Below are 17,654 nucleotides of genomic sequence, written 5' to 3' on the forward strand. Positions count from 1 at the left end.
AAGATTTGTATACTTTACAGACACCAACACTACTGTCACCACAACTACCACCATCAATGCCAACGTACCATCACCAACACATGTCATTAATTACCACAATCAAATCCTTCAATGTTAGTTATTAGTTATTACCACCAACTACCTCCGCTGTCACAACCACACCACCAACACCATTATTGCCAACGATCAGCATTGTCGTCGCTTGGTAGAATGCACTAGATAAAATAACGCATGTATTAACTTTATGTATTAATAGTATCTTGTATACTTTACGGACACCAACACTACTATCACCATAACTACCACCATCAATGACAACGTACCATCACCAACACCTAGTCATTAATTACTACTATCAAATCCTTCAATGCTGGTTATTACCACCAATCACCTCCACTATCACAACCACACAACTAACACCATTATTGCCAACGATCAGCATTGTCACTCTTGCTGTCAGTCACAGTGGCGGAGCCACATGCACCAAAGGGATATTAACCGACACTCCTTCGTCAGAAAATTACACTGTATAGCTCGATAAGTTTTTAAAATAATATGTATATATACTATATAATGACACCCCTTAACTTCTGGGTAAGTTTGCTTCTTTATATTTTGACTCTCGTTAATGAAAATTCTAGTTCCGACAATGGTCAGCCATTGCCACAGGCGTACAGGCAAATACCCCCCGCCAACCACCTCCTACATCCTAATAATTTGTGGATATGATATTTTATTTCTTTTATTTTATCTTAACTTTTACATTAATAAAATTAATTATAAACATTCAAATATGAGAAGATATAAATTGTTTTATTTAGTATTTATATCTAAATTATTTTAATATTCAAATATGTATTCATATTCAAACATAAAACTAAAAACTAAGTTACTATATTGCAAAGAGTGGTTTAGATAATTTTTTAATATCTTTTTTTTTAAATCCCTTACAAATTAGGAGTATTTATAATATTTTCACACCAACAAAGACTTGTATACTTTACGGACACCAACATTACTGCCACTACAACTACCACAATCAATGCCAACGTACCATCACCACCACATGTCATTAATTACCACAATCAAATCCTTTAATGCTAGTTATTAGTTATTACCACCAACTACCTCCGTTGTCACAACCACACCACCAACACCATTATTACCAACGATCAGCATTGTCACTCTTAGGGGTCGCTTGGTAGAATACACTAGATAAAATAACGCATGTATTAACTTTATGTATTAGTAGTATCTTGTATACTTTACGGACACCAACACTACTATCACCATAACTACCACCATCAATGACAACGTACCATCACCAACACCTAGTCATTAATTACTACTATCAAATCCTTCAATGCTAGTTATTACCACCAATTACCTCCACTATCACAACCACACAACCAACACCATTATTGCCAACGATCAGCATTGTCACTCTTGCTGTCAGCCACAGTGGCGGAGCCACATGCACCAAAGGGGTATTAACCGACATCTCTTCGTCGGAAAATTACACTGTATAGCTCGATAAGTTTTTAAAACAATATGTATATATACTATATAATGACACCCCTTAACTTCTGGGTGAGTTTGTTTCTTTATATTTTGACTCTCGTTAATGAAAATCCTAATTCCGACAATGGTCAGCCATTGCCACAAGCGTACAGGTAAATACCCCCACCAACCACCTCCTACATCCTAATAATTTGTGGATATGATATTTTATTTCTTTTATTTTATCTTAAGTTTTACATTAATAAAATTAATTATAAACATTCAAATATGAGAAGATATAAATTGTTTTATTTAGTATTTATATTTAAATTATTTTAATATTTAAATATATATTCATATTCAAACATAAAACTAAAAACTAAGTTACTATATTGCAAAGAGTGGTTCAGATAATTTTTTAATATTTGTTTTTTATATCCCTTCTAAATTAGAAGTATTTATAATATTTTCACACTTCCCCTCCACTTGAATAAAGGACGTTAAGGGTCTTGCATAATTTTTCAATATCCAAGTCTCAAAGGAAACGTGGTTGTTTCTCTCACCAGGAAAGACATTTGATCTGGAATTCACATGCTTTCCTCGAGGTGATATCCTTCATATGCAGATAGTAGCTTCTCGAATTAATTACATGCTTTCATCTAGATAAATCCAAATCTCCATCCGTAAGACATGACCTCACGCTTAGACATAAGCAATGCCTGCGTAATATTTAGAAACTTATTGAAACTCAAAGGAGGTGGTGCGTCAGCATTAAGATTAATAGTATGTTTGGCCAAGTTTTTTTCAATTCTATAAACACTTTATTTTCAAAAGAAATATTTTTTTTAATGTTAAACTATTTGGTCAAACTTTTGAAAGAAAAAAAAAATTACTTTTGAAGAAAAACAGAAACAGTTTTGAAGAAGCAGTTTCGAAAATATTTTTTTAAAAAGCACTTTTAAGAAAAATACACTTAAAAATAATTTTTAAAAATTTAACCAAATAGTAATTGATGCTCAAAAGTGATTTTCAAATTATTTAGCTAAATATAAATTATTTTGCGGCAAAAGTATTTTTGAGTATGAAAAAACGCATTTCAAAATAAGCGAATTTTTATGGCTCGGTCAAACGGTCTATAAAATAAAGAAACAGAAGGGTGGGTGAACCTTCAATTGCAATACTATCAGGTTTCCTCAATGAGTAATCATGTACAGAAGGTATAGTAGTTAATTAGTCATTACTAGACTCGTTGTTTGAGGTAAAGAAATTCAAACGCACTCTCTACCTCTCTCTCACACACACACTAGAGAATTTGGAGCTAAAAGTATCAACCCGATTATCCACCTTTCTCCAGCTGCCGATCGAGAAGCTAGCATCAGTCAGTATGTCATTCTTCTCTTCTTCATCCTTTATTATTTTTTTCTTCTTTACGCACGGAACTCTTCAGCGAAATTGATTGTACAATAGTCATTAAGCGACTGGTAGGATGTAAATCTTCCGCTCTTCTTTAATTAAGAAGTACGGTCTCCTATTTGTAGTAAGAGAATACCAGCTAGGTATAAGCATTTTCATACAATCTTTTTTTCTTTTAGTTTCATATCTGTTTACCCTTAAAATCGGATAACAATTAAATTTTTAAGTGATTTTAAGGATATGTGATTTTACTTGGCACAAACTGAGAAATATGAGAATTGAAGTTAGAAATTAACTATAAAGCAAAGCAAAACAACATAGCGTGCTACCTTGGCCCTCAAGCTAGGTCGCCCTCGAACCAAATGAATATATTATTGAAAAGCAAGAACTCGACAACAGAATAAGAATGCTTACGAAAATGTTATAAACTGCTTTGATATGCGTCAGTCGCCTTACAAGATGATTGGAACCCCATTTATATAATAGAGTAATTTCACATATGGTATAATTTTAAATACAGAAGGAAATCTACTAATTGGCTAATCAACCGGTCTTATCTTGATACATGCGGAGATCTCCGCCACAATCCTCGTCCGGTCACGGATTCTTCGGCTTTCTGTTATTCGACTTAGCAGGCTTTTTTCGATCTCGCTAGATCTCTATCCTTCTCGGTCTTGACCTTAGCTGGTCTCGATCTCGATCCCTGAATCATGAGCTAGGCAATATCTATTCATGTAACGATCCAATATAACTTGGGATCGAACCTCGGTCTGCCGCTCCGATCTTGATTAACCATACGAAATCGGACAAGCCCGATTTTGATATACGTATACAGAGAGTCCCCTCGTTTTTTTGAGAGTAATGACAAGAAATGATTTGAGCCTTCGATCATGACATAATCATCGTGACATAAACATCAGAAGTGACTGAAACGTCTCGTCGGTACAGTTTCTCAAGTATTTAATGCGTGTCAGTTAATGGTCGACCGCTACCAGTTTTGAACCTTCGTTGTGAATTTGATAAATAGCCCTCCTTCATTATTCCAAACTTTTACTTTCAAATCTTTTTCATTCCAATTTCCATAGTTCTTTGCCTTCTTAAAGCTTCATATCTTCGGGTCTTTGAGTTTCTTTGCTTGTTCTTCCTAAAACACCGAATATTTTAGTCTCCATTCTTCTTTGCCTACAAAAACTAAATGGCCAAAACATCTAAAATATTTTTGCAGAAAGAGGTTGCTTCCTCATCTCGGCCGGCCGGCGAGAAACCAGTGGTGGAGCCACGCCCTGAAGAACTTATTCCCGGGATGTGTGGTATTGATTCTGATTTTAAGGTCAAGAAACCTTCATCGGTTCCTGGTCGATGTGAGCCGATATCGAGATATATGTGCTCGATACCCAAAAGCTTCCTTGACCAGGCGAAGGAAGATTGCAACTGGGGAGACAAAGAGGTTGTGATACCAACACCAGAAGAAGCGATTACCACCTATGTGGAAAGGTACCTAAGTGTTTACACTTATCCTTTCACACTGAGTCCCCTCGATCCGGTCATCGTAGACTTCTGCAAGAAATACCAGGTGACCCTCGGCCAAATTCACCCCTCTTTCTGGAGGGTCGTGATACTGCTCCATTTCATCGTGAGCAAAATCGACGGGCTTCCTTTCACCCTTGACCACCTCATAAGATTGTATAGCCATCGACTTTATCGAGGTGGGCTGATAAAGCTTCAACACCGGGCCACCAAGTCACTCATCTCGAGTATAGATGAAGACAAAGATCGGGACTGGATGGGTCAGTTCGTTCGGGTTAAGACCACAGACCTAATCCCGACTGAGAGCATGCCATTTTCTTAGAAATGGAATATGAAACGTAAGTATGATTCCGTCTTTAACTTCTGTTTGTTGTTTTTACTTCTTCCTCCTTTCTTATCAGTGTTTTTCTCGATGAAGCCGTTGCTTGGATGCCGAGTGTGGTTCCCCACCTCGAGAACTAGGTTAGGAGCCTGGTCTCAATGTCAACACACGCAGAGCGTGCATGGCGCGATTTGTCAAAGGGTCGGTGGGAGGCTCGTACTCATGGTAAGCCTTCTTCCTGACTTACCGAATTGTCTATCGTTCAAACATTTTTTCAAAATATGAATTTACTTACTTTCTCCTTTTGTAGATCTCGTAAAGGACGCGACTATGAGACCCTCGCCCGGTGGTGAAGAAGTTTCACCACCTATCTCAAAACCGGCAAAGGAGAATAAGAGAAAAAGGGCCTTGAACTCCGAGGGTCAAGAACCCAAGAAGAGAACAGCCCGTAAACCCAATGGGAACATAATCCCATTGACTATGGAGTCAGTCCAAAGTCTAAGGGAAGAAGAAGAAGAAGAAGAAGAAGAAGAAGAAGAAGAGAAAGAGGATGATTCTGGGCTAGTGGCCCATGCGCGAGCTAGCACCGAAATTCGGAGAACTTCAGAATCGGTGGGAGTTGATATTGCTCCGTCTAGGCTCGATGAGGTCAAGGAGGAGACTTCGTCCTAAGTCCCCGAGTCGAGAGGAACCGAAGATTCTTTGCCTCGTGGCAAAGAGACAATTGAAGAGGTGGTGGATGCTGGTGCAGAAACAGAGCTCTAGGCTCCCCAAGATGGAGGCGGTGCCCCAAAAGACCCACTTGGGGCAATAGAGATAGGGGATTCCCCCTCGTTTACTTTATTTTCCGAGTCGATGATACGCGACGCTCAAGCCGTAGAGACTTGTTACGGGGAAGGATCCCATGGAGAGGAAGATATTTTCCATGGTTATTTTATTGGGGTAGAAGGTGTCACCAGTCTAAGTGGCTTGGAGATTTCGAAGAAGAGTTCGGGCGAGGTGGGAGAGCCTAGTCTTTTCAACGAAGCCCAATAGGCCCTAAGCCGCGTAACTTCATATTTTCTTTGTCAATTTTCATACTTGTACTCTTCCCCCTTTGTGTAATTCTTTCTTTCTATTCTTGTAGGCTTTTGTGCTTCATCACGAGGCTTTCTTACGATCCCGAGGGGAGCTGAGCCGGTACGAAGTCGAAATTTGAGGGCTTACTGAGGAGAGAAATGCCTTCAAGCTTCTCCGTGAGCAGTAAAGAAAGGGAAGCAAAAGGACTTCGGGCTGAGCTAGAAGCAGCTCAGAAAGAACAAGCTGATTTGGCCGAGCAGGTAAAGAGAATTTTTGAAGTTAATGAAACCGACTCGGGCATGGTGGCTAGCAGTTCGGTCCCACATGTCCAGCGAAAGCTCGATGTGAACAGGCAGCTTCGTGAGGAAGTGGACGCGGTGAAAGCGGAGGCCGAGGTGTGGAAGAAGAACATGGACCACCTTGCCTTAGTAAAGGAGGCTACCCGAGCTCAACTAGCCTCGGCTGAGACCCAACTCCGAAGCTTGAAAGAGAAAGACTTGGTGCAAGCCAAGAAAATTGAAGAGTTCAGTCTCGGTTGGGTTCAGCAACTTCCGATCGAGAGAGGTTGGTCACAGAACTTGCAGCGGCCAAATCGGAGGTCAAAACGGCCAAGGCTAATGCTGATGCAATGGTGGCCATCTACCGGTCTGACGCTGAAGCTTCTCAGGTTCGAGCAAAGGAGGTTGCCGAAGCTGCTCAGGCTCGAGCGAACTGGATTGCCGAGCATGCCAAATGCCAGTCTCGAAGGGAGACTCTCGAGGAGGTCCATGCTCGTGGCTTCGATCTTACAGCCGAGATCGAGAATGCTAAGGAGCTTGAAGCTGAAGCCAGAGTGTTGGCCTTTCTTGATGATGATGATTCTGCGAGTATGAGCGGATCTGAAAGTGGAGAAGGCCTCAATGCTTCTCCCGGAGAAGACTAAGTCCTTTAGGATTAGTATTTTTTGTGTTTCTTTTAAGACCATTTTGGTCTTTTGTAGAGAAATTTGATCGGGCCATGCTGCCCTTGTAAATGATTTTTGACATATATATAAAAACTTTCTTCCTTTCTACCTTATAAAAGTATGAAGTTGTATTCTAAGGTCCGAGGTTTAGACAGTTTGGTTGAAACCAAACTAGTATAGCCCTTAGGCTTTACGATCGAGTGAGTACTTGCTCGAACTCGAAGTAAGGTAACCCTTAAGTTTTTTTTATTTGAGCGAAGATGGTCTCTCGAACTCGAAGCCAAAACAGCCCTTAGGCTTTTGTAAAAAGATTATTTATGGCTTTCTCCCCTTTTCAGCTTGAAAAAGTTTTTTTATCATTTGTATTTGCAAAACTTGTAATGCCTTAGCATGAAATAAGGAATTATTCGAGAGTTCGAACAATCTTGTACTTATTAGAGTTTTCGAGGCTTGATATTATGGAAGCCTTTTATGATTTTACCGGGGCTAGCCTTTTTAACCGGTTTATGAAAGAATTCGAAGGCTTGTTTTATTACGGAATTCGGACATCTCCGAACCGTGTTAATTCGGCGTAGCCTTTTTAGTTCGGAATTTGCCCCTTAGACTTACTTTCCCGTTTTACTTCGAGCTAGCCCGAAGTGTCAGTCCCTGAGTGGGGTGGACGTGGCCTATAAAAATCGAGGGTTGCCTAAAAGGTCTTATGATCTCGGAGTTTTAATAATTCGATCTCGTTTATTTTTCTGACGGCAGTCCCCGAGCTAGGAGTAATTATCCGAGTTATGGTCAGCCCTTAAGCCTGTTTATATAATAGATCGAGAGCATGAAATTGTAAAGTAGAAAATATTTTCTAAGGCATGAGATATCGGTAAACAAAAATACTTCTCTTTATAAATGATTACACATGCGTACATGTTCTGTGCCAGGATTCGAGCAAACTACGCGGGCATGGTTCGTTTGACGGTTTAGCCCTTAAAAGTTTTTCCTATCGAGACACTGCTGCCATGAAGTACCTTCTTTGCATCAAAGTTGACATTCGAGGTTGATTGTAAAGAAACCTCAGATACTGTTGAATTGTTCTAAGTTAGCACGATCAATGGTTGCCTCATTAAAAACCTCATTGGAAAACCCATTTGGGACAAAATCGGTCTAAGGGAAAAAGAGTCCAACGCGTGCTTTCAGACCTAAAGGCTTTGTGTCGAAGAATCCATCGATGTTTCTGGTCGAACACCTGTAAGGGTTAGTTTAGAATATAAATGAAAATGGAAGGGCCGTACCTTAGCAGTAGTATCGTTTTAGGTGCGATACGTTCCAATTGCTCTGCAGTTGTTCGTCGTTCATCATGTTGAGCTTGTAGGATCTTTTTCCGATGATTTCGAGAACCTGGTATGGTCCTTCCCAGTTCGGACCTAGTTTCCCTTCATTCGGATTTTGGGTGTTGAGGGTGATTTTTCTTAGCACCAAGTCCCCGATGTTAAAATATCTAAGATTGGCTATTCGACTATAGTACCTTTCGATCCGTTGTTTTTGGGTGGCCAATCAGACGAGAGCGGCTTCGCGTCTTTCGTCCAACAATTCTAAGCTCGTATTCATGGTCTCGTTATTTGATTCCTCTGTTGCATATCGAAACATGAAGCTAGGTTCTCCGACCTCGAACGGGATTAGAGATTCGGCATCATAAACTAATGAGAATGGTGTTGCTCCGGTACTGGATTTCGATGTTGTGCGGTATGCCCATAGAACCTCGGGTAGTATTTCTCTCCATTTTCCTTTGGCGTCGGTCAATCTCCTTTTAAGATTTTGGATGATGGTTTTGTTGGTCGATTCAGTTTGTTCGTTTCCATTGGGATGATAAGGTGTTGATAGGATCCTTTTGATCTTGTGATCCTCGAGAAATTTAGTTACTTTGCTGTCGATGAATTGTTTTCCATTATCACATACAATCTCGGAGGGCATCCTGAATCGACATATGATATGGTCCCAAATGAAGTCTATGACTTCCTTTTCTCTGACTTTCTCGAAAGCATGTACTTCAACCCATTTAGAGAAATAATCAGTCATAAACAAAATAAACTGAACTTTACCTGGGGCCGACGGGAGAGGGCTAACGATGTCCATTCCCCATTTCATGAAGGGCCATAGGGACAGGACTGAGTAGAGTAATTCCCCGAGTTGATGATTCATGAGCGCATGCCTTTGACATTTGTCACATTTTTGAACGAACTCCCTTGCATCCTTCCCCATATCGGTCTAATAATACCCTGCTCTGATTACTTTGTGGACCAGCGAAACGACACCGGAATGATTTCTACAAGTGCCCTCGTGAATTTCTAGTAGGATGTAGTCGGTATCTCCCGGTCCCAAACATATTGCCAACGGTCCATCGAAAGTCCTTCTAAACAGGGTTCAGTCTTCGGACAAAGTGAACTGTGCTGCCTTTGTGCGCAGAGTTCTCGACTCCTTTGAATCTTATGGAAGCTTCCCGTTCTTTAAGTACTCTATATACTTGTTTCTCCAATCCCAGGTTAAACTTGTGAAGTTTATCTCGGCGTGACCTTCTTCGATTACTGATCTCATGAGTTGTACGACAGTCCCCGAGTTGAGTTCGTCGTCCTCGACCAACGAACCTAAGTCTGCAAGAGCGTTGACCTCGTTGTTCTGTTCTCGAGGTACATGTTGCAAGGTCCATTCCTTAAATCAATGTAGAGTTACCTGTAGTTTATCTAAGTACCTCTACATTCGGTCTTCTCGGACTTCAAAAGTCCCGTTAACTTGGTTTACCATGACGAGGGAATCACACTTAGCCTCTATGACCTCGCTCCCAAGCTTCTAGCTAGTTCAAGACCGGCAATCATGGCCTCATACTCGGCCTCATTGTTAGTCAATTTTGTAGTTCTGATAGACTGTCTAACTACATTACTTGTGGGTGATTTTAGTAAGATGCCTAGTCCAGACCCCTTCGCGTTTGAAGCACCTTCCGTAAAGACGGTCCAGACTCCCGAAGATGTACCCAATTTTATCAATAATTCTTTTTCAACCTCGGGTACGAGGGCCGGCGTAAAGTCAGCCACGAAGTCTGCCAATATTTGAGACTTGATGACGGTTTCGGGTCGATACTCAATATCGTACCCACTGATGTTTACGGCCCATTTGGCCAATCGACCCGAAAGTTCGGGTTTGTGCAAAATATTTCGAAGAGGATAAGTTGTTACAACATATATTGGATGACATTGGAAATATGGTTTTAGTTTCCTAGAGGCGCTTATTAAAGCAAGCACTATTTTTTCTAAGTGTGGATATCTAGTTTCTGCCTCACCTAAGGTTCGACTAACATAATAGACAAGGAATTGTGTACCTTGTTCTTCTCGAGCCAGGACTCCACTTATCGCTATCTCTGAGACTGCCAAGTACAGGTAAAGTTGTTCATCCACTTTCGGGGTGTGAAGCAGCGGCAGGCTCGATAAATACTGCTTTAGTTCCTCCAAGGCCTGCTGGCATTCCGGAGTCCATGCAAAATTGCTCTTTTTCTTAAGCAGCAAGAATAATCGATGGCTCCTATGTGAGGCTCTCGAAATGAATCGCCCAAAGGCGACTATCTGCCCCGTCAGCCTCTGCACGACCTTTACATTATCCACTACCGTGATATCCTCGATAGCTTTAATTTTATCGGGGTTGATCTCGATTCCCTTGTTGGACACCATAAAACCAAAAAACTTGCCCGAGCCAACCCCGAATGCACACTTTTCGGGGTTGAGCTTCATATTGTACTTCCTTAGTTTATCGAAAGTCTCTTGCAAATGCTTTAAATGGTCCTCTGCTCGCATGAACTTAGTTAACATGTCATCAATATAAACTTCCATTGATTTTTCTATTTGTTCTTCGAATATTTGGTTTACTAGTTGTTGATAAGTTGCACCAGCATTTTTTAGACCGAATGACATTACATTATAACAATAGGTCGTACTTATTGATAAACGAGGTCTTTTCCTGATCCTCCGGGTTCATCTATATCTGGTTGTACCCGGAGTAGGCATCGAGAAAACTGAGAGTCATCAGTCGTGGCATCGATCATACGATCGATATTAGGCAAAGGAAAAGAATTCTTGGGGCATGCTTTTATTTAGGTCTTTATAATCTATACACATTCTAAGTTTGTTTCCCTTCTTAGGGACTACTACTACGTTTGCTAACCATTCGGGGTACTTTACTTCCCGAATGGATCCTATTTTGAGAAGTTTGGTTACCTAGTCCTTGATGAAGGCATGTTTGACCTCGGACTGGGGCTTTCTTTTTTGCTTCACCGGGCGGAATTTAGGGTCCAGGCATAGTTTGTGAATGGTAATTTCTGGTGGGATCCCTGTCATATCGAGGTGGGACCAAGCAAAGCAATCCATGTTAGCTTTAAGGAAATGAATATGTTTTTTCCTGAGCTCGGGGGTTAGCCCCGTGCCCAGGTATACCTTTCGTTCGTGCTGATGCTTGGCCAGTATGCTTGGCCAGTGTGACTTGTTCCATCTCTTCGACCGTTGAATTGGTGGCATCAGAGTCATCGGGAATTATGAAGGATCGAGGGATCCAGTAGTCGTCATCCTCGTCGATCCCTTGCTCTTGCAATTGGGTCTAGGCTAGTATCTGTGGTTACTATTTGACCTCCTGCTTTCCCTTCGATCCATTCATTGATGAGAGCGTCGATACCGGTATCACTTCATTGACTACAAACATTTCCTTGGCGGCTGGTTTCTCCCCGTACACTGTTTTGACTCCCTTCGATGTCGGGAACTTCAGAACTTGGTGAAAGGTCGAGGGTACTGCCCTCATGTTATGGATCCAAGGCCTTCCGAGCATGGAATTGTACCTCATATCACCATCGATCACATAAAACTTTGTTTTTTGGATGGTCCCGACCACGTTTACTGGCAAAGTAATTTCACCTTTGGTGGTTTCGCTTGCCATGTTGAAGCCGTTAAGTACTTGGGATGCGGGCACAATTTGATCTTGTAGGGCGAGCTGTTCTACGACCCTCGATCGAATAATGTTGGCCGACCTACCTGGATCAATCAAAACATGTTTAACTTGAATTTTATTCATAAGGACAGATATTACCAGTGCCTCATTGTGGGGTTGTAAGATCCCCTCTGCATCCTTGTCATTGAAAGACAAGGTCCCTTCCCATACATAGTTTTCAAGATAGCAGGGTCGGTCCCTGACTCAATTCACATTTGTCCTCCCCGGCACTGGTTTGGCCCTGTGAACGATTTCCTGTGATGGCTCGGGTTCGACCCTACTTGGTGCGTGGTTCTGATTCTGAAGTTGTGCTATTATAGCTTGTTGAGCCTGCAACATTTCGAATATTATTCGAAGGCTGATTCCGCCTTCTTTGCCGCCCTGTGCGTTCTGACCGGCTGATCGAACGTCTCTGCGGACGCTATTTTCGGGGTCGATGCCCAGATTTGCATTCAGGGCAACATGGGAACTGACGTCGATGGGATCTGCAACTGGTGCTCCCTTGAGGTCAACTGGAAGCACTTCGTTTCCTGGGGAGGCTACATTGTCGTTTTCGCCATGAAAACCAAGGTCGTTGTCGATGTGTGTGGGTACTGATTGAGAGTTCGACATGCTGATCCTGGAATCAAAAATGCTTACAAAAATAAGTGTAAAGCAATGTGTGTTATGAAAATTAGCACTAGACAATCACTATTATCCTTAGCCCCACGGTGGGCGCCAAACTGTTTACCCTTAACGTCGGATAACAATTAAATTTGTAAGTGGTTTTAAGGATATGTGATTTTACTTGGCACAAACTAAGAAACATGAGAATTGAAGTTAGAAATTAACTGTAAAGCAAAGCAAAATAATGTAACGTGCTACCTTGGCCCTCAAATTAGGTCGCCCTCGAACCAACTGATGAATATATTATTGAAAAGCAAGAACTGGACAATAGAATAAGAATGCTTAAGAAAATGTTATAAACTGCTTTGATATGCGTCAGTCCCCTTACAAGATGATTGGAACCCTCTTTATATAGTAGAGGAATTCCACATGTGGTATAATTCTAAATACAGAAGGAAATCTCCTGATTGCCTAATCAACCGGTCTTATCTTGATACATGCCGAGATCTCCGCCACAATCCTCGCCCGATCACGGATTCTTCGGCTTTCTGTTATTCGACTTAGCATGCTTCTTTCGATCTCACTAGATCTCTATCCTTCTCGGTCTCGACCTTAACTGGTCTCGATCTCAATCCCTGAATCACGAGTTAGGCAATATCTATTCATGTAACGATCCAATATAACTTGGGATCGAACCTCGGTCTGCCGCCCTGATCTTGATTAACCATACGAAATCGGGCAAGCCCGATTTTGACTGTATACAATATCTTATACTATATCCAATTAGGATTCCATGTCTGGTCTTGAAAAACAAAATTAAAAAGAAAAAACTCATCCTAAAAGCTTAAATGTCCTATCATCCCGAGGAAGTATTTTAAAAGAGTATGTCGAGAAGAAATGTACCCTAATGAGTAGAATTTAAGAAAATGTCTGTTAATTAATGATAGCGGCAGCTTAAGGATATTCCTCAGAAAGCTACTTTTCCCCAAGATTTTCTAGTGGTCATCTACACAACCAAAGAAAAAAAAAAGGAGAAATCATAGAGAATTGTTAGAAAAACTAAGTAACAGAGAATTAAAGGTTTTGCACATATTTCAAGAGTTATTGCCTTTGTATACTTTAGGGATTACAAGCAATTCTCTATCAGGATACAACAAAGTCTGAAACATAAGTGCAAATTGAATATGCTATTTTTGGAGATTTTGGAAAGGTGGGTTGAGGAGAGTAGCATAAAAATATATTTTTTTAAAAATATTTATACTCTCTAACTAAACACTGAAAAATCTTTTCCTGAAAAAATTTTCACTCACCAACCAAACAAGAAAAAATAAGTGATAAAACTACTCATTTTCTATGAAAACATTTTCTTTCGCACCAAACACACCCTAAGTGTCTTTTTTAAGATGTTCTGTTCTTCAAAGTCGAAAATTCTCAATATATGCTATGCTTATCACTCTCTTCCTGTCTCAAGAGACCAAATAGGGAAAAAAGTTTCCACGAATTGAATTTCTATTTTGACTCGTTTAACTCGGAGGATTATTTTCTTCCATTGATCAAAAGATGAAGAATGTATTCCATTCCCAATCATGTGTAAGAATTTGTAAGTACAAGTCTTATTTTTATTTTTATTTTGTAGTATAATATTACCCTGACATGAAATTAAATGGAAAAAAATACACAATGAAAATTCATATGTTCAATTCCAATTTGTTTAGGATTGAAATGTAATTGTAGTTGATGAATCATCTGTCAGTTCTCATGATACAATCCTTAGCACATCAATATGTTTCAATCTCGAACATTAAGAGATTTGGAGGATCCTTATTCTAAAGAAGAATCCTTTCTTTAAATTATTTGAATACGTCATGATTATTTATAATTTTATCAAGGATTGACAAGTGAAAAGGAATACATGCAGGGAGATAGTAGAAGATCGCAGATAGCAAGTCTACTATTGGCAGATCGAGATTTTGACAAATTAATACTTATAATGGGAAAGCTAAATTTTCGCCCTTTGGCAAATCACATTTCGAGCGAATCCAGTTACGAGCCCAAGCCACCACCTACCCCTTCACCGCTTCCACGCAAGCTGACAGTGACAAAGCCAGCAGTGCGAGTGTTTAGGAAGCGAATAGTGACAAAGCCAGTCGTGCCACTGCCGAGCAATATGAGTAGTCTGCCGCCATTGACGCAGATACCAACTGATCAGCCAGTACCCCCTCAGCAAACAACAGAGGCTGTTCCTGTAGTGATCGGAGTTATGGTGTTGGATACAAATGCAGTTCCTAATTATTCTATGCCTGCAGCTAATCATACAAGGCCATCGGCCTCTCCTGGGAAGATTACCAAAGTATTGGGTGGTGTGGCAAGGAATGTTGCTGATTGCATGTCAAAGCTTAAAGCAAAACCATTCCTGATAAGCGCTGTTGGACTTGACGTTCCAGGAAAGTCGCTATACGAACACTGGGAATCTACTCGGTTATCCGTACAAGGTATTCTGAGACTGCAAGATATTGAGACTGCTGTCAGTTGCAATGTCTTTGATGGAAAAGGTGGACTAGTAGCTGCTGTGGCTTGTGTTGACTCAATTGACAAGTTTCTCACTCCCAAGTGGATTGAAAAGTTCAAAAGCAAAATAAGGTCAGCTCCAATACTGATGGTGGATGCGAACTTGAGTTCTCATTCTCTTGAGGCATCTTGTCGAATGGCCGCTCAGTTCACTACTCCGGTCTGGTTTGACCCTGTATCAGTGGCCAGATCTAGAAGAATTGCTTCAGTGGTCCACTATGTAAGATTTGTCTCAGCCAATGAAGATGAACTTATTGCCATGGCAAATGCCTTATCCCGCCGCGGCAGAGACAGATTTTCTCCAGTTCAGAGAGATCTTTGTAGTACCGTCGAATCTTTGTTCGAAATGCTTAAACCTGCCATTTCGTGTTTGCTAGACAATGGTGTGAAGGTGATTGTTGTTACAGTTGGACAAGATGGGGTATTCTTATGCTCCAAAGCTAAGTCCGTTCTTCTTCAGAAACTTGATTTTAAGGGAAACCGGCTTCCTTCGTCGAGTAAACAGTTGCGGGAAGCTGTTGATGCAGAATGCTCAAGTGGTCGGTTTTATGGTGCTTCAAGATATGGGCTGTACTCAGATTTTTATGCTGTCCATTTCCCTGCACTTTCTGCATCAGTAGTGAGGCTTACAGGCGCTGGAGATTGCTTGGTTGGCGGGACTATAGCTTCTCTATCTGCTGGTTTAGATGTCATGCAAAGTGTAGCAGTAGGGATTGCAGCTGCTAAATTTGCTGTTGAAGTAGAAACCAATGTCCCCGCAGAGACTTGTTTGGACGGAATCGAATATGATGCAAGCCATGTGTACTCTGGTATGTCAGTTAGCCAAAGTAGAGATGGTTTAGGGAATGGTAAGAATGTATCATTTGGGTCATTTCCCATCCAGCCACCACAAAACAAAAGCAACAATCCACTGCTAACGCAATCACAAAGCGAAAACATTGCTGATGCACCTGGGAGCAATCAGGATGAGTCTTTAATTGGTAGATCAGCTTACCAAAGTCGACAGGTTGTTCGTCCGATTGGCAAACAAATGACTGGTAATTTAACACGTAACTTAACTGATCAGCAACCGATCAGTGTCATGAAGCAGCCTAATCCAAGCTCTTTGCCTAACGCAGGGTTAATACCAAGCCAAGACAAAGGTCCTGAACTAAAGTTGACGTACACGAAAATAGTGACAAGTAATCTCCCACCTGAAGAAAAGCCAAAGGACGGGGAAATAACTGAAACAATTCAATAGGACAAATATGAAGAAGAGGAGGAAGATTTCCCAATATGGGAACGTGTAATATCCAAAAAACAAAAGATCAGGTCCGTCAAGGGAAGAAACAAAGATACTCCTAAGAACAGGAACTAGTCTACTGAAGCTGGTGTATCGTTGCTACATTTTCATGGTTCTTTAAACACTTCCCTCTTTTTTTCCGCCATTTCAATATCCAGAGAGGATTAAGAGTTTACTCTTTCCCAGTTGTTACTTTCATAAATACGCACTAGAGGAAGAGGGCATTTTTTCACTTCATCTAGTGCTAAAAAATTTATTTCTGAAAGTAACAATTAGGAAAGAGTAAATTCTTAATCCTCTCTGGATAATTTGGGGGAGAAATGGGGGAAAAAAGAAGGAAGAAATGAACCAGAGGTAGCAGTTTTCTCTCCCTTTTGTTTTTTGGGTGCTGAACATTTATGTTTGTGTTTGAAATTTAAGTACTCCCTTTTCTCTGTTACTGTCGCATAGGCCTTCATTGGAATTAAGTTTTGCGTAATATTTTTTGCACACTTTTATCATGGATGAATTATTTTCCTACTTCTTTCCCACATCGATCTGTAAATCGATTTAACTTTTAATGACAATAATACTATAATAATTTTTATATTATCGATGTAATTTGACATATTGTGTGGTTTTACATTGTCAAAGGGTGTAAAGTTAAACTCTTAGAACTTGTAGCTGAGTCTACTGGTGAAAAGCAACTAGATGTTGCTGATAGAGGAACGGTTTTTGTGTTATGAAGAAGTATTCTGAAAGCAAATGATAAACAAATTTACAAGAAAAATAAGATAAATTTGCTAATAAAACAGACCAAATCACTATCCGGCAATTTAAATCAACCAAAATTAAGAAAGATTCATCAAGTTTAATCAAAAAACTATCTTTCATTGAAAGAAGATAATAAGATTTTGTTCTTGTGAAATTAAAGATAAAAAGTCATTAAAGTGTGTCTTCTTGTGAGTTACCTTTCTCCTTCATCTTCATGCTTCAAGCCATAACCATGGCTGCTACTTCTAATGTAGGTTAGTTCCGAAACAGGAAAAATCACATACCACCGATCCTCTGCCACTCGGCCCGCGCTGCTATCATTAGGGTGGGTAGGGTGGCGGAGGAAAGATGGACGAAGGGGGGGAGGGGGCTTTTGTTTTTTAACCAAAACTGTTCTTTTTTTGTTTTGGTTGGAAATATTTTTCTTATTAATTAATTTAAGACAGAAGACATGTGGCTTTTTTTCATTCGTTAATTTCTGCCATGTCAACGTGTGTGGAATACACGCACTATATCATTTTTGGTGACCAGTTTTTGGTGTTTGAGAGACACATATTATGTGTAACTGGAGTAGCTAATAGGTGTAGCTAAGTGAAAATAGTTGACAAGTTTAAGGAGCGGTATATGTATTCCGCCTAAAAATGTTTGAACGGATATAGGGTATAGGGGCTGGAAATAGC

At 40.4% G+C, this 17,654-nt stretch overlaps 1 protein-coding gene across 5 annotated transcripts; it reads left to right on the forward strand.

The window, feature by feature from the left end:
- The first annotated feature begins 2,663 nt into the window (after positions 1-2,663).
- On the forward strand, positions 2,664-16,751 carry LOC107832316 (pseudouridine kinase). Of its 5 annotated transcripts, none has more exons than XM_016660133.2 (3): positions 2,664-2,882; positions 14,278-15,976; positions 16,058-16,751. In XM_016660133.2, exons 2-3 carry the CDS (start codon positions 14,284-14,286, stop codon positions 16,177-16,179), a joined length of 1,815 nt encoding a protein of 604 aa, XP_016515619.1. In that variant the 5' UTR covers positions 2,664-2,882; positions 14,278-14,283; the 3' UTR covers positions 16,180-16,751. The 5 variants fall into 5 exon arrangements, with proteins under 5 accessions (XP_016515619.1, XP_075091231.1, XP_016515616.1 ...); XM_075235130.1 differs by having other exon boundaries at positions 14,290-15,976; XM_016660130.2 differs by having other exon boundaries at positions 2,665-2,882; positions 14,278-16,751.
- The last annotated feature ends 903 nt before the right edge of the window (positions 16,752-17,654 follow it).

This window comes from Nicotiana tabacum, chromosome 17, assembly GCF_000715075.1.
Source record: "Nicotiana tabacum cultivar K326 chromosome 17, ASM71507v2, whole genome shotgun sequence".
In the NCBI taxonomy this organism is placed as follows: domain Eukaryota; kingdom Viridiplantae; phylum Streptophyta; class Magnoliopsida; order Solanales; family Solanaceae; genus Nicotiana; species Nicotiana tabacum.

Coding starts and splice junctions, on each gene's coding strand:
- LOC107832316 (XM_016660130.2), top strand. CDS start 14,284: ATGCAGGGAGATAGTAGAAGATCGCAGATAGCAAGTCTACTATTGGCA.